The sequence below is a fragment of the Hetaerina americana genome, unplaced genomic scaffold (assembly GCF_022747635.1).
Source record: "Hetaerina americana unplaced genomic scaffold, ioHetAmer1.1.p SCAF_2, whole genome shotgun sequence".
Taxonomy (NCBI): Eukaryota; Metazoa; Arthropoda; class Insecta; order Odonata; family Calopterygidae; genus Hetaerina; species Hetaerina americana.
Window position 1 is genome coordinate 78006568 of NW_027286763.1, and position 24098 is coordinate 78030665.

The 24098-nt window shown below is 37.5% G+C and overlaps 1 protein-coding gene across 1 annotated transcript in view; it reads left to right on the plus strand.

Annotated features, from left to right (window-relative positions):
* The window catches only part of LOC139687592 (uncharacterized), a 144889-nt gene extending 121752 nt beyond the window's left edge, over positions 1–23137 (plus strand). Inside the window, exon 5 of the mRNA XM_071584811.1 lies at positions 20859–23137. Coding sequence (XP_071440912.1) covers positions 20859–20962 — 104 coding nt within the window. The 3' untranslated portion in view covers positions 20963–23137. The remainder of the gene's footprint in view (positions 1–20858) is intronic.
* Positions 23138–24098: the final 961 nt, after the last annotated feature.

Sequence of the window (24098 nt, forward strand, 5' to 3'; positions counted from 1 at the left end):
CGATTCTTTAGCCAAGAGATGGCGTCAGGGGACTGTTTCACCCACCAAAGGAGAAATAGACAATACACAAGAGGAAAGGACAGTGGGTTAGAATTCATACAACATCATACAGGAAAGGAACAGTGCGTTTCGTGGCACGCATAGCCAGAAGAAAGAGATGAGCCACAATGGCCAAATACACATTCAAACACAAAATCCCGCCAAACGGCGAATAAATACTCATATATACAGAATCATATATAAGGAAAAGGGATAGGAACACATATAAAGGACGAACACAATAATATATATATATAAATGTAGGGTCGCGGTAGTCCAGTGGGTATATATATATATATATATATATATATATATATATATATATATATATATATATATATATATATAAAACTCACATAAAGGATAGGTTACACAAAGGGTTGAAAGGTGGAAGAATGGTTATTCCAAGTTACAAATATAATGTTTAATGTTTTATCGTTCAAGCGCGAGTATTTTTTTGTCTGAACTGTTCTGTTTCACCAAGGATTTAATGTTTTCAAGCTTAAGGTAGGAATCTGGCTCTCCGCCATTTTTGAAATCAGATCTCCATATATTTTACTACGATAGACTTATTTGAGCTTAGATTTTTCATCTTGGGTCGTTTTGTCATTTTATTGAAGAAGGAACTTCTATGAGACGTATTTCGTCGCGTATACAGTGATTGCGTCCAAGCGCTTTTTAATGATTAAAACGAAGATTTAATTCTTTCACCCTTTAAGTTTCCATATATCGAGAGGCCGTTGCATACAGTAAATTTTCAGGTTATAGATGCTGCGTACTTTTGTAAATTCCTCTTTGTGGCACTATTGATCCTGATATTATGAAAATTCAAGGTTTGTTTCATGTGGACCGTGGCGAATGAAAATTGGATTTTTATTTATTATTCTTTTAGGTTTACACAAAGCATGTTAATTTGCATAGTTCAAATGAAAAATCAAAGTATTCGTTGATGTAGCTGAGAGGTTCTTGTAAAAAGCCCTTGTTAACATATCTCTTGGCATGAATTGCTTTTATGGAAACTTTTTGTATGAATATCTAATTCGGCCCCCCAAAAATTGATCATCTCATGATGCCACCTGAAGAGAAGATCCCTCCTAAAAAGCTTCCTTTGCTTTAATTATTGTGAATATTTAATTGGAATAAGGAGAGTGCCTACGGGATGGCTTTATACGCAACCCCCATAAATAGTCAGGCGTGGTGTTTTCGCAAAAAGAACATAAAGCATGAGTAATTCATCGATCGGTATTTTTACTTCTCCTGATCCACGAGCAGATTTGCTGTCTCATAAAAAAATCTAGTTTTAAATGGTAAAAATTACACGCATCAAAGGGGAGATAAATTTAGAATATCGCCGTATTTCTTTCTCCTCATCCCATTGCCCTAATTTGCTGACATAATTAGTCCATAAATATTTTGAGGCGCTTAATCAACAAAGCACCAAAGACATGCTGCGCAAACAGCATCCGTAAATTCATTCTGACGAAGTAATTAGTTTCACGGCCCGCATCCAAATTATACTCACTTGTCATATTTCACCAAACGTAAACCCGTAAACATTTAGGTAATTTATCGAAAACATTTACCAATTTTGAAACCATCATGCTTCACAGACGAGGTAGATACTTCTCTTAGCCTTTAATGTTAATAGTCATTGTTCGTGTCTTCTCAATCTTTTGTATGACTTGCCAAACTCTTGATTACCCTCGTATTTTCTTACGCGTGACTCAAAAGTGCAGTCCGGAAAAAGAGGTTCAAGAATATCTGCGAATTTGGGTGACCCGGAGGCTCTCTTTGTGCAACTTTGAACCCAACCTATTTGGCAACCTTTACTCCAAGTAGGCACTCTTTCCGTCCGCTCGCTACATTTCCCTCTTCAGTAACAACGTTTTCATTGCCCATTGGCGTTTGATCTTCGTTCATTGAAGTAATATTTCACGCCACTGCAAGTTGCTTCAACTTTTTCTGGCACCAGGTCATATTCACACACACATGTACTTATCAAACATTCTCCTTCGCTATTCTCGCCGTTCAGCTGATTTTATGCATGTCTTTCGTAACATTTTTACCCTTTTAGATGTTTTTTTAATTCATTCTCTTCTTTTAAAGGAAACATTTCGCTCGGTGCATAATTTCCTTTTCATTCGCTTCCTTTAGAACGTAGTTGTTTTCAATGCTTACAGTATTCCACTCTTAATTCCTTGCCATGTTTCTTCGACCGATCCTATGATGCGATTTGATTTTCCATTACATTCTCCATAACCCTGGAATGACAGCCTTGACTCAGTTTTCTTCAAACTGAATTAAAGCTGTTGGTTCTAGATTGATTGGTCTGGAATTGAAGTTGACACTACAATAGTACCAAGCTGTAACCATTACTCTGCACTTTATGCACACCTTATCACGTACTGTTGTCAGATTATTTTTATAATTTCTCAAATTCAATTACACCCTAATATGTTCTATACCTGGTTAGCATTAGTAAAACAAACCCTTCACATTCTTTACCTTACAGTGTGACCCATAATATATACCACCATTCCGTTGCCTAACAAACTCTCAATTCGAATACTATGTCCATTTTCGCACCTTTGCGTGATATCTTATCTCGCCATTCTTGAGACTAATGCTTTTTACTCGTTTACTAAAAGATATCTCAGAATTTTGTGCAAGAGGAATAATACTCATTAATATCCACATAAAGTGGATGCATGGATATGCTTAATCTCAGTATTTCTTTCTTAGGTGTCAGTCATTCCATCGTAACAGCAATATCTCGGGAAACATAAATCGGGAGTTGAACTCGGGACCAAATTTAACTCTAACAATTGGTACGATATTTATAATAACTAGTTTTGCGTTTATCAGGTGAGTGATGGGCACTTCTATAAATGTATTAAACTGTGGTGATAAAGACTCGATCGTGAATCGAGAGGGACGAGGAGAGATCCAGGGTTCAGTGATTAATATGGGATTCGGTTTTGATGGGATACTTAGGCATGTGGTCGGAGGCTTGGCAGTTGGGGTGTGACGAGTTTGATCAGGCTTATTAACGCAGAATGATAGGAGGACCAGGGAGAGTCAAGGAATCCGTGACGTTTCTTTCACCAACTACCAGTTGGGAAGACAAAATATTTGTCACCGTGTTTCTATTTTCTTTTTTAAACGTCATTTCCTTTGTGTGAAACTAAGGTTTTGACAAACTTAAAAAATCGATATACCGTATACACTCGTGTATAGGCTGATCCCGTATGTATGTCAAACCCCCGATTTTTACTTAAAATTTCCAAGTTTTAAAATTTTGCGTGCATAAACCGATCCTAGTTTTTCTCGTAATTATTAAATTCTACTGACCTAATTTCATCATAATTATAACTTGTGAGCTTTTTTTAAAAATGCACGTTTTCGAGTTTTAAGAACTAAAGAAGTGTAGGTGCATACTTTTAACAGTGGTTATCATGTAAGACACTGTTGACATTCATTTATTACATTAGTTGGATTCAGTTATTTCATTATATCTGCAGTATCGACCACTGTCATCGATAGCGATATTTTGATTGCGCTCCGAAATTCAATGTTCATGCCCGAGTACTATCCAAATTTTACGGATGTAATTGTTTGCTTTCACCAATGCACTGCAACACGTAGGTAGCATGGGCGGCAGTAGTCTTTTTGGTAAGAAAAGTGGTAATGGCAGAGCATTTCGTGAATTTTAGTGTATTTGCTTGTGACCTTGCAGAAGTTTAGCTCATATCTCAAATGCCATCTTTTTTAACTTGCTATAAATACCTCTCTCGTGTATAGGTCGACCCTTAATTTTTTTTCGCTGGAATTTCGTATTTAAAGGTCAACCTATACACGAGTATATATGGTATTTATTGAGTGACTTCTGGGTTCTCTATTATTGGGCGACTCCAAATTTCCGTGAAAAAATAATCGCGTGAAACTGCAGTGGGGGAGGTGGAATCCGCGATGAATGACGTCATCGCCGTCACTAAGGCCCGCATTCTGAAGCGTCACCACATTACGTCAGATAATGGCGTATGCAGTGCAGTGGACCCTACATACGATATCCTCAGTCGCTTTGTAGTGGTAGTGTTGCTGTTCCCGTACACTGAATATGAAGTGCAGCCGAACGAGCACCTTACCATACATAATAATGGCGCACGATGCTCGTCTGCCTCACCCAACGACATTACCGGCATTATTTAAAGTTACTTTATAGACTTAATGCCTTCTAATGAAGAGATTGTAGTAAGCAGTGACCTATCGGGTAAAGTTAGCTTTTAAATGGACCCAGACACTACCCGCTGCTGGGTTTTTAAACTCTGCCATGTTTATGAGACAAAATTTCTTAAACCCCGTACTACATTTTTCAATAACTATTTTAGTGAATATTTTAACCACATACAGCTAGACTGCCTATTCCTCTCCTCGCTCTCAGAACAGTTTCCCCTCGATTACAATCTGCGAAGTCCCATTACCTCTCAGTGTCTCCTGCATCGACTGGCCCTACCTCCGAATTTCTCTCAGCAATCTCCTCCCTTCCACTAATAAGCCTAACACTTCTTCTTTTGTTTTCCTTTCCGTTTATCTTATTTTTTAATTCGTCTCCACACCATCTTCTTACTTCATCCCTTAAAAGGCTAACGACCAAGTTTTGGAGCCATAGAAAACTACGCTCCATGTTAAAGTTTTCACAAGTCTTTTCCCTTACATTCTTATTTGAGGTGCCCGTCCTCAATCCTCCCCTCTTTATTATGTCTCTTTGCTCAACGTAATTCTCCTCTTAACTTCCTTTATTATTTTGCACTGAGGGTTGCGGGAGCGAAAAAATGAAGGCAGTCACAATCGGCGGGGCGTCGCTTCGCGAGAGAAGTCGTGTGACGCCCACAGAGTCGACGGCGGAACGGGCAAAGCGGAGTTATAAGGCGGAATGCGGAAGACAGATATTTATTTCAATGGCCTATTTTTATAGATATGGCGCCGGGAAAAAAAGCCGTTCCTTAGAGTAATCACAATCGTTATCGTCATTTTCCTCCCGGCCGCGGAGGGTGAGCTTATTCTAACCCCCCAAGAAGTAAGCGGGAGGTGCGCTTTTTCCGCGCCCCGACCCCTAGTCTCTCTCCCCCTCCTCTTCCTGACCCCCACCCCCCCACCCTCCCGGAAGGACGGACGGTGCTTTCGCGTCGCCGGCAGGTCGGGTGCGCTCGCCCCGGATATCGGGGGATGGACGAGCGCGGAGGAGTGTGGCGGACGGACGGGGGAAGGGTGGGGACAAAAAAAATGGGTCCGCAGCACGTGCGGTTAAAAGGCGGGCATTAATTCATCGGGACAAGAGAGGAACGGAGGTCGCAGGGCGCGGGATATGGCGTGGGAGCGCAAGGACCTCGACTCTACCACGCCCGGGCCTGCGTGGAGAAGATGGATAGTCGGAGTCAGCTCGAGGCCTGGATTTATGCGTATTCGGATCAATTACGGTCGAGATAATGAGACTTCCAGCCGTCTTGAACGGATCGGAATAAGTAATAGTATTTATTAGGGGAGGCGACAGGCGGCTAAGGTCATGTGAGCTGTTAGGAATTGGCGGTCGACTTGGTATTTACCGCACGGCTTTCAGGGAGAGGAGGAAGGGCTTTGTCCTATTGCTATAGCTACATTTTCGTGCATTCGATTCCGCGTAGCCGCAGGCCGCGGAGCCAATCAGGACGTATCAATCGCCAACGCAGACCGCGATGCCGCAGTAGTTGTCCATCTCTCAACTTTCGCCGCAGGCTGCGGCGGCGAGCGAAAAGCGACGCTTGCCATCTGTCATTTGTTCATCGCTGCACAGTGCAGAGGTCGTCGTATGCCTCTATTTCTTCACTGCCGCAGGCATGAATACGAGGAATGTTGGTGACGCACGCGACTGCGACAAAGCAACGAAAAAATGGCTGCATGAAAACAAGGCTCAACGAAAGGTGTCGAGGGATCCTATCGGTTTAACGTCCAATCCGATTTATAGAGTACTGATATTTAAGGACTCTACACACGATATTCAAGTAGGAATCAGGACATTCATGAAAATTCACCACCTCCGGGATTCAAATGACGGTTCCCGGGATAGAGAGGTTATTGATTGATCGATATAACAGAATCCAGTGGGACCCTTTATTGATAATGTTGCTTATTGTTCAACGTTATGCACGTTACCTCTCAGAGTAATACTATTTTTTTATCGCCGCAAGAGAAAGGATTAAATATAGTAATAGGAAAATGGGCACAAATCTGCATTATCATGTAGAAAATGTAAATGTATTGAAATGAAAATGGTTCAAAAGATTCATTGAATTGACAAATAAATTTTATATTTTGTTTTGTTGGCGATTTTTTTTTCTTCTCTCGTCTTTTAATTATTTCTGTTTTGCATAGATCACTATACTAATTTCATTGAAACAACTTACACCTGACCATACGTTTCTCTTTCGCCGCTGAATGCCATGAGTATTTCCTCCGAGATGGATAAATATAAATAATTAACTATTAATTTGTGAATATATCAAAAAATGATGTAAATATTTAGTCATATGCCTTGAAAATAAAACAAACTAGGGGCCGATATCATTTAAGGATACTTCATTGGCAATATTGTTTAGTCAATAAAATTGCTCTTCAAATGATAATAGTAAAAGAATGGAAACTCTATCATGCGAATTTCACAGTCAAAAAAGATTCTATGATGATTCATTAAAGGTACATTTATTATTTTTTATCCCGAAGATCAACAAAAAGATACGGAGCGGGCATTGAGTGTTTTTCTGAAATTGAGGAATATAAATTTTGGACCCCATCGTGTATCAACAAACCATCTGCATAAATGTGAGAGGAAGACTCCCACCCTGCTTAATTTAAATACATAATTTCGCATGAGATACATAAATAGCAATAATGAGGCACGGAAATCACTTCCCATGTAATCAAACACATTCATGTGATCGTCAACCTTTACTTTCACAAGCGCTTAAAACAAATATAAATTCATACGTCCCCACAAATCCATGGTTATATACTATCTGCTGCCAATGCGTAAAATATGCGGCACTTATGGTATTCCCCAATTCCATATTGTGGTTTCAAATCCTCATGCGAGGTCGATACGTAAATATGTCTCTTCATTTTCTATACACTAAGACGCCGCCTTCAATTATCTTAATTATTGCCTATTCCACGGGGGGATGTGGGGAGAGAACGGAATTGTTGTCAACAGTCGAAATCGGCCACGCGTGCCTCTAGGGGGAAAACTGGGAGGATTCGGAGAATTGTCGCAAGGATTTCGAGCGGAAAGCTATGGGAATGTTTAGGGGAAGGGGGGATGGGTGATGTAGAATTGGGAGGAAGTGGAAGTTGCGGTTATCGCTAAGCTTCCGTTCAAATCCTCTTCAAGGTTTCTGCGGCATCGGAATAAACTGTGGTCCTACGCCACCGACCCCCTTCAACTACCCCTCCCCCCGGCTGCAAGCGACAAGCTGTGGCCCTACGCTCCCGCCTCCCCCTCCCCCCACGGCCGCGCACGTTACCCCATGAAATAAGTCGGGTCGAACTGTTATCGGCGCTCTTTCCGGGTCCCCGAAGAGGTGTGTTCCACGTTTGACTCCGTCCCACCGCGAGAGAGGGTTTTGCACCCACCCCTCCACGGAGATGAAAAACGTCAGCTACTCCCGATGTCGCACGAGCCGTTTGGTAAGTACTACTATGAATGCGGCACGCCACGCCGGTGGATGAAGAACGATTTTTTTTTTGCCTCGGCGGGACTTAAAAAAAATATAACGAGTATGTAAAAACACCGATCGACGGTTTTAGAGCTTCCTTTCGTTTCATTTCCGACCTTTGGTCGCCCGAAGTTGATACTAAAAACTAGAGAGCTAGGTGCTATATCGAGCTTACGTATTCCTCGCATTACTCTTCGCCGTGTCTTTCTATTTAGGGAACATTTGGCCGCATGGAATTCCGGCAAGAAATGAATGTGTATTTTCCCGTTCCGGTTCTAAACATCATCATCTACCTCAACACCATCAGGATCCAAACAAAGGTGAGGGAGGATGAACGGGAAATATTTTAATACATGTGTAGTATCTATGAACATACCAACGAAGCGCGTGTAACTCCACGTTATCTATAGTTCTACGCCGGGAAGCGTACACGTGTTTTCCATTGAAAATAATGGTAGGAGCTTTGTTGTGTTCAGGAGGATTTTGTTGCGCTGCTAGGATTTAAACGTCATAAATTAAAATATTAGTCTCATCTTGGTTGCTGGAATCGAGAATACTACTCTTCCATCTGGCTCTGGTTAAAGACGCAATAATAAATCAAATCTCTAAGATACAGTGAAACCTACTGAAAAAGAGACCTCATATGTCAGGCATTCGGTCATGAATTTCCGTTCTTACTCCCCGATGATTACTTTACGTAACTGCTTCAGTTTTTTTTTCAAAAAAGTGGTATATTAAATGGTAAAACCTTTGCTTACTTGTTTTTAAAACAGTCGTCTGCATTAAAAATGTTTTTTCTCCATTAAAATTCAGTTTGCAATGACTTGTTATCACGTTTCTAGCCTCAGTCATTAATCTTCAGGTAAGCCTATATTTGCCCTCCTAATATGCCAACTATGCATGTCACTTTAAGAGTTTCACTCATATAAATAAATGTAATCTCACCCATTAACGAGGTACGTGTAAAGTTACTAGCATGGGTGTCAAAGTAGCTATGTAAGCGAAGCAGATTTTCCGAAGCAGCTTTCGAAAGTAACTGCCACTTATGGCGAAAATTATTATTTTATAAAATGCGAAGGTCTGTGGACGAAATGAGTAAATTTGCTGCCTTTGACTTCTTTTATTGGCTTTAGTTTTCTCTTTGGGATCTCTTGCGGTGTCGCGTTTACCTCTGAAACCAGATAAGACACTTTTAGCTTTCCATAGAAAATGAATAAATAGGGTAAAAAATGAAGACTTACTTCAAAGATCTGGTGAAAATATCTTATAGAAGAAGAAGAAGAGAGAGAAGATAACCAAACCCTCTAAGCACGATGGTTTACTACGTATGGTGGAATTCAGAAGAAGATTACCCATATTATTAGTATTATTTTACATTAATGAAACGTCACCATGAACGTACCAAAGGCTCTAAAGAATTTTTCCCTCCAGGGTACATATTTTTAGATGGCATATTCGCCAGCGAACGAATTGTTAAGTCGTATCGAGCGACAGAAGCTTCGCTAGATGGAAGAAGAAGAAGAAGAAGAAGCCCTGAATTTTAGATCCTATCCATCCAAATGAGCCGTCTGAATTCCACTTTCGTTTCCTCGCTTCCCTTTCCAACCGCCGCTGGTTTTTAGCCGTCTCATGTCGACCCTCCCTACCGTCTCCGTGGGCGTCCGTTCTTAGTTCATAATTCCCCATTTTTTTGCTCCCCCATCTTCCTCCGAACGTTGCTTTGCCTTCATGGGGCCTCGCCTGTCCTTCTCAGTTATTTTTTCGCCCTTAATTCTCATCCGTCCGTCGGAGGGGAAGGGGAGGGGGAAGATGATCCCTCTGAAAAACATTCTCGTTTCTCCTCTTTTTTTTTATCTGCGGAAAATTCTGCGACCATCCTTCGTCCTCTTTTCGTACCTTTCTAAAGGAAGGAGTCCAAATCTAAATGGCTTTTGTTGGGAACAAAAGCCACGCTTTTTTTGTGAGAATATATTTTGCTTCGTTTGCGTGGAAGGTCTTGTATTTTTTTGGAAAACGCTTTTTGGTCATTATCATATTCTCTGTTTCACAAATTCTTTCCTGTTTCCCAATGAGCAGAAACTCCTGGAAGTGAGAGGTTAAAGTTGCGCTACATTTGAGATTGGAAGGCGAGGAAGCCGTTGAGTGAGTCTACATGCTGCGCAGTTATTACAAAACTCAGTATTTGCGTTGCATGAAGAATGAATGTAAAATATCTGTCACCGGAATAATACGAAAGATTATTCAATCAAGGCATTTTTCGTAGGTTTAATGAAATTAAATTTCAAGTAAGACTTTACTATTCTCTTCAAAATTAAATGCTTCTTCTCTTCGATATGAGGTACTTCTTCAAGGGCGGCTTACCAGCCATTATAACCTTACACTTCACTCCCTCTTAACAGAAAAAATTGGTAAATACAGGATCATTATCCTATTTAGAAATAGTATATATTAATCCCCTCATAAAATCAGGAAGAAAAGTACTGTTGGACTCTTTTGTATGCTCCATAAATCTCCATTCTTTTTTGCATTCCTCTATCATGCTCTAAACATTACTACATGTAGATTTTAATTTATGCTATCTTCGTTTTACAATATCAGGATTGAATGGCTTAATGGCTTACCCACTTTGTAAAAATATTATTTCACAAAATCCTTTTCCTTCAATGTTTGTTTTCTTGGAATCACAGTTAGGCCAAGATTATTTGTTGTGGAGATGAAATTAAAATCCCTTTAAACTAACATCATCTATTTCCATGATATGACTGATCCAGGCGTTAATACCTTACATTTGACCATTTCAATCGCCATAGTTGAATGCAGTTGAGGAATCAGCCGAGAGTAACAAAGATTACTATTAAAGCAAAGTTGGGAACCATTATCTCCAATCCATTCGCTTTCAGTTCCTCGCTCACCTTGAAACAGCTGGACTTTTTCTCCTTCAGCTGAATGTTCTCCTTCATATAAAACCTCTAAAAAATTTTCTCTCTCCTGAATCTCACAGAGGTATTTATAGTTAGAAAAGCCCAATGAACCACGTATCGTTTGGGTTTAATCATTGGCATTGAATACACTTCGTGGAATAGCATGAGCATTATTTGGATGTGCTAAGCACTTTTTATATTGGACATTTCTTTAACTTTTATCTCTCTTCATTTTGTCATTTATTTAACGAAATAATATGGAAGATTTTTCACTTGTAAATGTATAAACTGAGACCTGATTTTAGCATTTATAAACAACATACATTTCAACAGATATGTATTCCTCTGATCGGTGACTAATTCGTTGAGTGTTATTCAATCAAAGCCTATAAGCGAATAATTATCAATTTTCTCTTTGATGAGCGTTATTTAACTATTCATTTAGTCATATGACAACAACGTGAAAGTAATGCGTAAAATTGTATGAGAAAGAATAACAAAAATTTTAATTTTCAAATTTTGAGTGATACCTATTAATTATGGTCATTGCCATCACTGCGGAAGAATGGCAATAACCGAATGCTTAATCAAATAGTAATTAGAATATTGCGGATCTCACTTATTTTGCGTCATTGACATTTTCCCAAAAGGTTAAAGTGTTTACATAAATTAACATTTTCGGTAATAAATTGGAGATCTTTCCAGCATTCGGTAAACAAGCAACCACTGGGTGATTTGAGTTTAGTACCATCAAATAGAATCAGTAAACATTCATCAAACCTTTTAAATCTCCAATTTATCCAAATTCCATCAATCCAATGCTATTTTGCTGGGGTAGTCACAAGATTTCACGTTATTGGTGCGGTATACATATTAAATTTACAACCTTTAATCCTAACCACCCTCCCATGGACTACAAACTTGACGTGGCGGAAGGGCTCGTGCGTTCCACTGGCAATGACAAGTATGTGCAAAAACATGGGAAACAGAAAATAAAATAAAAATTTTACGTTTGCAGAATCACCTAAGGACTTTTCTAAAAATTGTAATTAGGTACACCAAGGAATTGTAAGTTTCACAAATCCTATAACATAAATCAAAAAAGTGAATGTTTAATGTACAGCCAACCTTTGAGTAAGAGTGCACTATTAGAAGCATGGTCACCATATGGCATGTTTTATGGACACCTCCCAAGAAAAACCTTGATTAGGTGGAGGGGCTTTTGCGTTCCAATGACCCCTAGAGCTGTGCTGGCGGGAGCGTCGATAATTGCCCCATACCAGATAGGTCGAAGGTTAAGAGCCAGATGAAAGGTAATTCACTCAGCATCTGTTCCTCAATTGGGTGGCTAACAAGGCATCTGACCCCAGTGGGGCGCCCATTGAGTTATGGTATCATATTAAAAACACTATTGAGGAAGGCAAAAGGAAACCACCTCAATTATTAATCCCAAGATTTTAATGATTGACAGCATACAGAAAATCAGTCCTTGCAACTGCGGGACTCGGCATAATCGGTGAAAGACAGCAGTAAAGCAGAAGACACAAAAAAAGAAAATCGAATCAGCTAGAATATGAACTTGGAGTGTTAGGACAATTTTGAGGACAGATAAATTAGAGAATATCAAGCGAGTGATGGAAACAGGAAATATGGATATTTTAGGTATATGCGAGGTGAGATGGGAGGATAGTGGAGATTACTGGATTGATAGTTAAAGAGTAATATACAGCGGAGGGGACGAGAGCTAACGAGGGGTTGCGATAATATTAAATTAAGAGGTAGGAAGAAACGTAGTCAACATAGAGCAGGTAACGGATAGATTATTACTAGTAGAGATAAAAGCAGAACCGACGAACTTGGTTATTATTCACGTTAACATGCCACCGAGCAACCACAAGGAAGAAGAGGTCGATAGGATATACGATCAGTTAGAGGACATAATCGCGTGTGTTCCTGCAGGGAAACATTTGATAGTGATGGGGGATTTGAATGCGACGGTAGGCGAATGAAGAGATAGTGATGACCTGGGGGACTACGAATTAGGTACGAGGAATGACCGCGGGGAGAAAGAAATTGAATTCTGCAGGAGACAGGGGTTAGTCATAACCAACACTGTATTTAGACCACAAAAGGCGTAGATATGAATGGAAAATTCCAGGTGACTCGGAAATAAGGTAGGGACGGCGGGTTATGAAATAAAATTTAGAAGCATTAACTGGATTTACAAGGAAGGAGTACTAGGAAGCTGAAGAGAAAATCATGGATGAGGGAAAAGAGATGAGTGTTCTCGAGGAAATGGAAATATATTTAAAAAGGGATATTAAAAGCCGCAGAAGAAACTATAGGAATCGCTAGTAAGAAATAGACAAGGAAACCATGGATCATGGATGAGATGATTTGAAAGATAGATGAGAGAAGGAAATGGAAGAATGGAAACATAGAGTTAGGCAAAATGAAGTACAAAGAGTTAAACAATAAATTCAAACAGGTAACAAATATATAGAACAAAAGAAACGTGTTTGAAGACAGTGCGGGGATATGGAAAGTTTGCAGAAGAAGGGTGAAATTAGTGCGCTATACAAGAAGGTTAAAACACTATCAGGAGGTAAGAAGGGAAGATCTGTGTTAACAGTTAGAAATAAGTTGAGTAAGATAATACTTTAAACAGAAAATATATGAAAGGAATAGTATATAGAAAACTGGATGGTAAAGAACTTGGCCTAATAAGCTTAGATATAGAGAGAGAATATGAAGTAGATGAAGATAGCTTAGGTCCATAGGTATACGTCGATGAGATAGAAAGGGCATTAACGGAGATGACATCAACTAAGGCCATGGAGATGGACAACATTCCTGCGGAACTACTAAAAGGCTTAGGAAAATGTAGGAGGAAGTGTCTATATGGACTGATTCCAAGCATCTATGAGGAACGATTCTGGCCGGAAGACTTTGTTAGATCAGTGTTAGTTCCTATTCCGAAAAAGGTAAAAGCTACATCATGCGAGGGCTATGGAACAATAAGTTTTATATCCCACGCAGCTATAGTTGTTCTCAGGATAAACAAAAAAAGGATAGAGAGTAGGGAAAATGATTACTCAGGGGATGATCAGTTTGGATTTAGGAAGGGAAGAGAGGTACATGCGATGGCATTGCAGTAATGAGATCAGTAATCGATAGGAATAGAGAATACATTCAGACCTGTTTTGGTGTTTCGTAGATTTCGAAAAAGCGTTTGATAGAGTTAATTGGGAAAAGCTAATGAGTATATTGCAGAAAATAGGAATATATTGTAGAGAAAGGAGGCTAATCCGCAACCTGTACGTCTCAGACTGCTCAGGGGCAAGTAGGGAACGAAGAGTTCGGATGGGTAGTGTTAGGAAGAGTTGTAAGGCAGGGTTGTCTATTATCACCGGTGCTGTTCAAAGTGTCGTACAGATGAAGGTACGGATTGAAGATGCATGGGAAGAACTGGAGAACTGGAGGTAGGAATGAAAGTCGACGGGGAAAATCAGTCAAGGGGTTGCAAGCTTTGTTGAGCTAATTGGAAAGTAAGTGCGATTGATATGAGATGAGAATTAATATAAAGAAAACAGGGGTTATGCAATTTTCAAGAAAGAGGAAGACCAAGCTAAACTTTAAAATAGGAGGGCAAAAAATAGAGCATGTGGAACAGTTTACGTTTCTCGGAAGTGTTTTTGACCCAAATTTATAAAGTAGTAGGGAATTTAAGAGAATAATTGCGGTGTTGAGTAAGGATGTTAAGAAACTGTAAAACTTTGATATGGACCTCAGTTATGTACGGCGCGGAAACATGGTCACTGAAGCAGGATAATATTCGAGTGTATATTGGAGACTTTTGAAATGTGGGTGTGGAGAGGGACGGAGAAGGTGAAGTAGACTGGCAGTAAAACAAATGAGGAAGTACTAGGTATGTTGGAGGAAGAGAGGGTATTGTGGGGAGAAATCATAAGGAGGCAGGAAAAATGAAGGAATATCATATACAGAGGGGCGTAATGTAGAGTAGGATGTTGGGCTGTGTTGTGTTTGGAGAAACAAATAATTATTTGGTAGTTGTATCCATCCAATACCTACCTTAACCGGTAGAAAACCTAATAACAATAATGCTATTCATTAGTTGGCATCTACCCTACCGACAAGTCGAAGCCCAGCAAAAATTCACGGGCGAATGATGAAAATGTGGAATTTTGCCTTTTATTAACCTGAGGAAAGCCGGAAGTAAAATCCAATTCAATGGGTAAGTGCTCTAGCCCACACTCGAAATAGTAAGAAAGATGGAATTCTTTCGCCCAGCGGTACTCCATTCCAATGCACCGGTTCCGCACAGCGGAACAGGGGTATTGGAATTCTTGAGTCAAAGGCGCGTTTTTACAATGACCCACGAGGAAATCGCAAACTCAACGTAGGGATAACTGGAATCCTAAAGGTAAAGGGTAATTCCACTGTGTTCTTTTGCGAATACCTTTAAGTACAAGAAAGAATATTTGACGAAACTACCGACTGTATGGAATTGCACTTCTTATTCGGCGCTAAAAGAGAAATCGTTCAACCATTATCTTTTTTAAATTTTAAGTGCAGAATTCACTTAAAGATTATGGGTTGAGGATCTTTGGGGTCGTTTGGTAGTTCTGTATTACTCAGTTAATCCCACCTTTGTTACCTGTCCTGCCGTTCTCTATGAATATGCAGCGCATAACAGGAAGAAAATGTAAACTTGAGTGTTCGCAAATGAATTTAACGGGATGTTTTTCATCTTTATGCCTAAAAATTCTATGTTCTCTAAATAATCATTTTAAATAAATTTGGCATTGAGTTTTCGAGTTCGATAGGGTAAGGTAGGAGTTCAATAGTTCGAAAAGGTCGCTATCATACAATTTAAACATTTAATTTATCGAATTTTTTTTTATTTCGTGTTATTTACAATTCGTAGATTTCATTTGGGACATTATAATTTTTATTTTTATGTGAGGAAATGGGTCTCTATTTCCATTTTTCGTTATTCTCTTTTTGTTTAATATGTAAGTTTACTCACAAACGTAGCTATGCAAAAATCACGAGAAATGCATTGCTAACAAATAACTTAGAAAATGAAACGTCACATTACCTTACATTCTGTGAGTTGGAAGCATCCTATTTTCATTATTTACTCATAACCACTTCCATAGTGAATTTAATTCGATTTAAATTTCCCTGAAATGTCTTTCACATCACAATTACGGTCTTACAATCCGAAATATTTTGTTCGTTAAAAGTTAAACGTGTTTCAAATCAGTTATGATCAGCAATAAAAACTATCCACAAGTATAAACAGAGTATATAAAATAGCAATTGAGTATTCATAAAAACATTCACTGTTATTCACACGTGTACACCATGGTCAAGCATAGCCAAGCATATACTCGTGTATTTACATCTACATAGTACCCCGCAAGCCGCCGCAAGGGCGTTTGGCGGGGGGTGTTAGGTCACCAACCGTAAAAAGGAACAATACTACATGCAAAACAACATGTATAGGTTGACCTTTAAAATCAAAATTTCAATTAAAAAAATCAACGGTTAAACTTAACAAAATCGCTATTCGGAATTCACTGCCATTACCTCCATGTAATAATAGCATCACAGTTACGACTTTTCTAACCACAAAGGCTATTGCCGCTATTTCTGCCTTCTTGTATCAGCAGAGTAGTAAAATCAAACGATGCAGCAGTACCATTTGGTGTTCTGATTTGAGAATTTACTCGCGGCACCGGCGGCAAATTTCAGAACACACTCAAAATTCCGCGATAGATACATTGAAATATTCGATATAAATATCGATTATTTACAACTTGATCAACGCCTTAATGGGTCATAACTTATGAATTTATGTTAATACCAATGATGAGAGTTAATTTTCTTTATTTATGGAGTTGAAACAACTTTCATTTAATGCAAAAAGTATGAAATTTTTTAAAAACATTTCATTTATCATTGGAGAACTCAGATTGAAATAACTCGCAACATTTATTTTCTGAATTGCTTACATCTTATGGGTCATCATGTTCGTCATCGGGATAAAATGATTAACAGACTCGTATAATAACAATTCGGCTTTACGCGGGCGAGATTGAGACTGTGGCAGTCCCTTCTTCCATCTAAGCCATCGTCCAATACATTCAATGAAAATATGATTATATTTCAGTACTAAATAATATAAAAAAGAGCTAGATAATGACAATCGATTTACAAGGAATATGAATGAGTACAAAGAGTGTAGAAATAATGCACAATTGTAGGAAAAACGTATGGAATAAGGCTTTTTTTTATCCTTGACGAAAAAACCTACTGCAGGAAAACACTAACCTATGAAGGGGAATATGAAAAACCTGCGAAAACCTACGGATAGATAATGCTAATGCAAGTCTCATCACCCCAAAGTAGATCATTTCATTTGTATGGATATATAATATTCGGGATGTTTTTCATCTTTATGCCTAAAAATTCTATGTTCTCTAAATAATCATTTTAAATAAATTTGGCATTGAGTTTTCGAGTTCGATAGGGTAAGGTAGGAGTTCAATAGTTCGAAAAGGTCGCTATCATACAATTTAAACATTTAATTTATCGAATTTTTTTTTATTTCGTGTTATTTACAATTCGTGTATTCGTGTATTTACAATTCGTGTATTTTATTTCGTGTTATTGTATGGATACATATATGGATACATAATCAATTCATTTGTTTGGATATTCCAAATGTCTGAAAATATTTGATCAGAGTTTCAGTTTTTACTTCTTCCCAAGCTTGCACAACCAATCCGCACAATGTTCCCGGTATAAGAGATTTTATGGCACTTCTTATATTGATCGTTTTTTACTTCGCTAACCAAAATATTCGTTCCACTTATTTCTCACATTGTCATTAAATGGCCTATTAAGAGATGCATTAAATGGCTGTACAATACCAATTAGGTCGTCTGGAATCACTGCAATGTTTGTGTTTTAGTAACCTCCATCCAATTTTTCTTGTAGAAGTGCACTACAACGTCATTTGGGGATTTCTGTTTTGGAATATTTTTCACTTAAATACATGCATTATCATGACTTATGTTTACTTCCATCAGCCATTCAAGAAGTACCAGAGAAGAGTCAATTTTTCTCCTGCCCTGTTATTTTAACTTGAACTAAGTTTTCTCCAGAAGTGTTTACAGTCCGATTTAATGGTATGTCTAAATGCATCGGAGTTTCGTCCATATTTTCAATATCAGTCAAGCTGTTTATTATTCATCTTTTTATTTTTATTAATTTCTTAAGTATTCTGTGCTTAATAACAAACTTGTGAAATTTTATTATTTTTTATCAAGTTTTGCCGCAAAATACTGCGATATTTTTGTTCTATGCCTAAATACAAAATTGTACCTCACCACAAAACTCTTACATCAACCAGAGCTTGCTTCGAGGTACGTAAAATTGAAGAGCGTTGATTTCCTCGTGGTCCTTTGGAATGGATCGGCGAGAAACAGCATCTCCATTTTGACTGTTTTCAAGGGCATACTTTTTCCTCCTCTTTTTCCAATTCCAGCCGTTTACTATCCTTTCCTCTGTTAGCACATGTAGTCTTTAGACTTTATCTCAGCTATTGAAAAATTCCCTCCCAGTCTCGCATGTTCTTTCCGAGCACCAACCCTCGAGCGACCGCAAAGTTATTGGTCTTTGCAGCAAAATTAGGATCTTTGAGCTTAAAGTCTGCTGAAAACTACATCGCTTTGAATTCATTTTCTTTTAATGTGGGTTCAGAAGTCGAAACATTCAACTGAATAAAAAAGGAAGATTTGGGGGAAACTCAGGGAAATAATTTTTCATGCACTATAATTATTTGGAAAAAATTAAAATTTTCATTTGTTATGAGGAAGCGACCTCTGTGATTAGGAATGGCCCTAAATAAAGAGTAGATGAAAAGCAATTTTTAAATTAATGTACGGCATATAGAGTCCATCCCAAAATTAAGTAGAATAAATCTGAGACAAAAAAATGTATCCCAGGCCAAAGTGCATATTATTAAAATTCTTCAAATTTGTGCATCGACACAGATGCCAGGACCACTGCCGGTCATGGCACGCATCATGGAAGACGTCTACGGGAACCTCGTTCGGGTACGTCGTCACAGCTTCTTAGACGTTATCCAGCGTTCCAAAATGGTTGCCTTTCAAGCTAGTTTTCATTTTTGGAAAGAAAAGAAGTGCGGTGGTTCCACATCGGGGTTTTAAGTCACTTAAACAGCGGCCCAAGTTGTCACCCGAGTTTGTCTGACGAGTAGCCTTATGATCTTACGACAGCACCTTTGGGGACCATCTTGGCATACATCTTTCTCATAGCTAAATCTTCCGTAAGAATGCGATTCATGATGGTTTTTGGAATGTCGCACTCTTTTGCCAACATTCTAACACTCAGACGGCGAGCGGAATTGAGTTGCCATGCCTATTTTTTTGCGATGTACATTAACTGTCGTTCGTGATCGTCTGATGGTGGTGATTTCTAGTGGGTTGTAATCACCAAGTCTAAAGGTGCCAGTTAAGTGAATTGTTTGAGATAGGGGTACATGGGAGGGGAGAAGCGCAACTTTAGGTTGCTTGTTCTTGATACTAACTCCTTTGGTACCTAACAAGCAAGCAGTATGGTTTTGAGGGCGAGAGGGGAACCAGGTCGTAGCACTGGGCGTAGGGCAGCAGCAGGGGCATTTGCGTTGGTGGTAGTGGCTCTTATGCGTGAACCCCAGAGTCAACTTCTCATCCATGGTAACCCCAAGGAATGTAACCGCCTGGGATTTCGGAATTATGGTGTTTCCTTAGTAGGCATGGGCTCCTTCGCCGGCCTTCGGGTGCCTCGAGGAGACGACGTGGCTCCATTTTTCGCAGTCATATTCAGCTTCCATGTTTTAGCCCACTCTTCGATGAGATCGAGCTGGCTCTAAAGGGGGAGACAAGGGTTCTTTCTGTCTTTGAACCCTGGGTCAGAGCATGTTAAAATATTGTCATATTGTCGCATATCTTGATTATATGAAATAACTGTAAATTTGTACAACTCAAACATGTTTTTTAAATTGTTAAATTATAACTCTTTCAGCCATTATTATTTGAGAATATGCATTGTAAAGAGTTAAAAAAATGAAACTAGAGGAATTAACTTAATAGAATTAAATAATTACTAAAAAAAACTAGGGTCGACTAACACGATATATGTAAAAAATGGAAATTTTAAGCAAAAATTTGGGGGTACACGAGATCAACCCATACACGAGTATACTGTAAATAATACATTAAATTAGCCTGTTTTGTATCAGAGGTCTCATTCATCTGAAAAATATCAACTATAAAATGTAACCCAATCCAACATGGATGATTTTTCAGTCATAAAAATGTTTATTCGTGACATTTGAAAGCAGAGGCAATGAAAATTACCTCAAATACAGATATTTCAAGTGTAGAAATGGCTTTATCATTGTGAATCTATGTAGAAGGCAGTGATGATACATGATGGTAAGATTCTCATTAAATCTGTTGAAGGTATGACCATTCATTTTTATTCAGCCAAGAATGCATATTAAGATGCTGGTGTTGGCACTCATAATTCAATCTTGACCAATCCGATATTGCAAGCAACAGAATGCATTGTCTAGGTGAATTATGTGTCCAGCTTGTTGTAATATTTTGATATCTATTCGCAAATTTTCTGAGAATTATTAGAGGAGCAAAATTTAATATCTTTTGTGAGTGAATAATTTTTGTGTACTTTGATATTCACTGAATTTATAATTAGAGCCACACATATGGAATCCTCAATACTGCCAAAAGGTCATGTGTACCATGGCACATGCATGATAAGCTTATATGAAACACATGTGCATATTATAGATGAACTGTTACAATGCTAATTGTATTCATAATCTTTTTTAGTTTATCTTATTCTTAGAGGTCGGTCCCCAATATTATGTTTCCATACCAGTTTTCACTGTACCTAGCTATTTACTTTTTCAAATTTGACTCAAATGATTTTCTTTAAAATTAATGTATTAATGGCTTCCTCTCAAATGGGATCTTGATGCTTACCTTTGTTTCAATATTTTTTGAGTTGATGATAAATTGTGTTCTTCTTGCAGGTGCAGCTACACTGGCCCCTGCTCACCACCACTTCAGTTTAATGGTGATCACGGCCACTTTTCTCATCTCCCGCTACATTTTCAGTCAATCAAGGAGCAGGTAGTAGGGCTACCACCACAATGCTATACAGTGTTGAAGTGTGCAATGAAACTCCCCTCAGTCGCTCAAACGGCCAATGAGAGGACAATCAGCAGTGCTCAAGGCCATTTATCGCCCCCAGATACAGCCGAGGGTGGGACTACTCATTCCCTCCTGCATTATATTATAGGTATGTTAAAAACTTAAACTTGAAAGTGAGATTAAAAATGGAAGCTCAACCTTGAGAACATTTTACAATTTGATGTGGAAATTTATGGATTGTGAACATGACAAAGAAGAAGTGGCATATTTGATATAAAAGAGTAAGATTGATGTCTTGATGCCAGTTTGAAATGTAAAATTAAAATGAGTTGGCATAGTGATTGCTTCCACTAATTGAAATATTTTTCATTATGAGAAGGTTTGTTCTTTTATGATTGTTAATTTATTTGTTATGGTAATTAGTTCATTTAATTGGCTTATTTAATGAGAAAACTATGGAGTGAAATTCTTATGTTCTTATTTTTGTAATTTCATTCACTATTTTTCAAAAAAAAGTCTGATCTTTTAAAATGAATATTGCCAATTAACATGCGCATATTACTTTTGGTGAATCCATAAATGAACTCGATGCAAAAATGTGGGAGAATCTTACCCAATGAATCCAAAGTGTTGTTACTCATAGTGGCACATTGAGTCTTAATCCAATACAAGGAAGAGAAAAAAAATGTCACCACTTACCCGTGATAAAACTAGTCATGAGACACTATATATGAGGATGTTATGCATGCATTGAAGAAAATAATTGCAGCCCTCATCTAAAGTGAACCAAAAAACTATACCTTCCATATACATCTGAATATGAACACAGTTGCAGTGCTTCAGTATCTCATTACAATTAAACTACAGTGAGTCAGAGTTAATCCCAATCCTTTCTATGTCATATAGGTATGAGTGGCTTTAATTATCTGAAGAATAATGAAATTGTGAAAAAGTATTCAGAAGCTGGAAGATTACATTTAATGCTAAGGAAGCAAGTGAAAATGAACAAATGTTGTATAAAAAAATTTTCAAAAAGTAAAAAAAGAGCATTGGTATTAATCTGTATTCTAAAGAAAGTGTATTTACTGTTTCAGTGGAATTATTGCTATTGTAAGTCAATGTTATTTATTGAAACAACTAATTTTTCATTCATGGTTGAGCTCTGCTGCAATGAGAAAGGTAATTGTTTCCATCTTCACTGAAGTGATGCATTTACGTTGATGTTCAGCATTTTTTCTGATATGATTAGTGGTTTCAAAGGCCACAGGTGGAATGTGTTGATTGAAAAGTGGTTTTCACATGCATGCTTTACCTTGATGTGTTTAGTATATCACCTATTTCCCTAACCTAAGAAAAATTTAAAAATGATGTCAGACCATTTAAAATTACCAATAATGAATTTGAATCATTTGATTTTTACGACAAATACTTCATTGCCAGTAAGTATCCATTTATTAATTATGAAAATATTGAGCCAGTTCAGGAAAAAATATCACAATAGAGACACTATTTTAATAGTACATGATGAATATTCCATTGATGTGTTTTGCTGTTAATGGCCATAGGTTCTAGTTAAACATATAAATACCACTTAAAATGAAGACCCATCAACAAAATAAGAGATTTTCTTTCCCCAGAAATTAACTTGGGAAGCTATCATGTCATTGCAAATTATCACATTTCTTTCCTCACCCTTCATTCCACTCCTGTATCATTTTGTTTATTTTTGCAGAAGTTTATTTAATAGTCATAATCCCTCAAATATTTATTTAATCTGTTTATGTACATGGAGATGCAGCATAAATATGATCCAATTGAAAAATATGCCAGCTACTAAAATATAAAGAGCTGGGCTGGTAGTAAGAAGAGACTTGTAAAATCACTCATAAATTAGATGAGTAGGTGCCTACCTTCAGTTATTTTTCATTCTAGAGTAAATACGTTGGTCAATGTTACCTTCCTGAATAATTATTTAATAATTTAATAATAATAATTTATTAAGTATAAAGTTCAGTTAAGTAGGAAAATACAAGTAAAATAAAAGCAGTGTCATCAATAATATTATAGCCTTTTTGCATTGACTTTTTATTGCAGACGATAATTTATTTTCAGTATGATAAAAACATTCATTGCCATGATCTGTGGCCATTTGCATATTTTATAAATGCTTTCTCTCACTGTCATTAAAATAAAATAAATCTTAAAAATCTAGAAATTTTAAATGATTGATTGCATATTTAATAATAAAATAATTTGACCCATATTCAAACTTACATTATTTTTCTGAAATTGGGTACCTGCCTGCTAAAATGAAATAGCATATTATTCAAGTAACAGATCAAAGCACTTCATCCATCAAATATCATTGCAATAAATCAAGTCAGTATAAATTGCAAATTCCTCAAATGATGTTAATATATCTTTTATATGATAAAAGTTTAAGGTCAGGGTCCTCAGATACGTCAAAACCATCACAATCCACATGAATTCTAGATAGAAAAAAATATTTTTGGCTTTGTTTTAACTAACTTTATAAAGAATATATGTGGTATTATTGTAAGAACACAAAAGTGCTATATAATTAGAGCTTCTTGTGATACTTTTGGCATTGAATTTCTGATGTATATCATAATCAGTTTCATATCTCTCCATATTTTTTATCCAACTTCCCATTGATGCAGACTACAAAATTCTTTCAACTATACCTGCCATTTCTGAGACAGCATTAACATGATTCATTAGGGAAAATGTTGCAGACAGGGCCCCATTATTACTCAGTAGCTTGTTCTTAAAGATAACTGAAACACAAGGTAAATTCAATTTAATTTATAAAAATTGTGTTTTCCTGAACTGCGCCAAGATACTGGTGTGATCATCTGTATTCAAAAGAGTGTTGAAAATTATTTAATGGAGATAATTGTCAAATAGTCTTTCATCCAGTTGTTAAACCTTATTTCCCAATGTTAATGGCTGTAAATAAATGAAGAAAATAATCTATGTATATAATATTAAATATATTGTACTTCTCTAGTCTACATTTGAAATGTATTCAATTTATGAAAGGCTAATTTTTTTTATCAAAGTTTTATACATAAGGAATGTGTGCTGCAGCTGTGCCT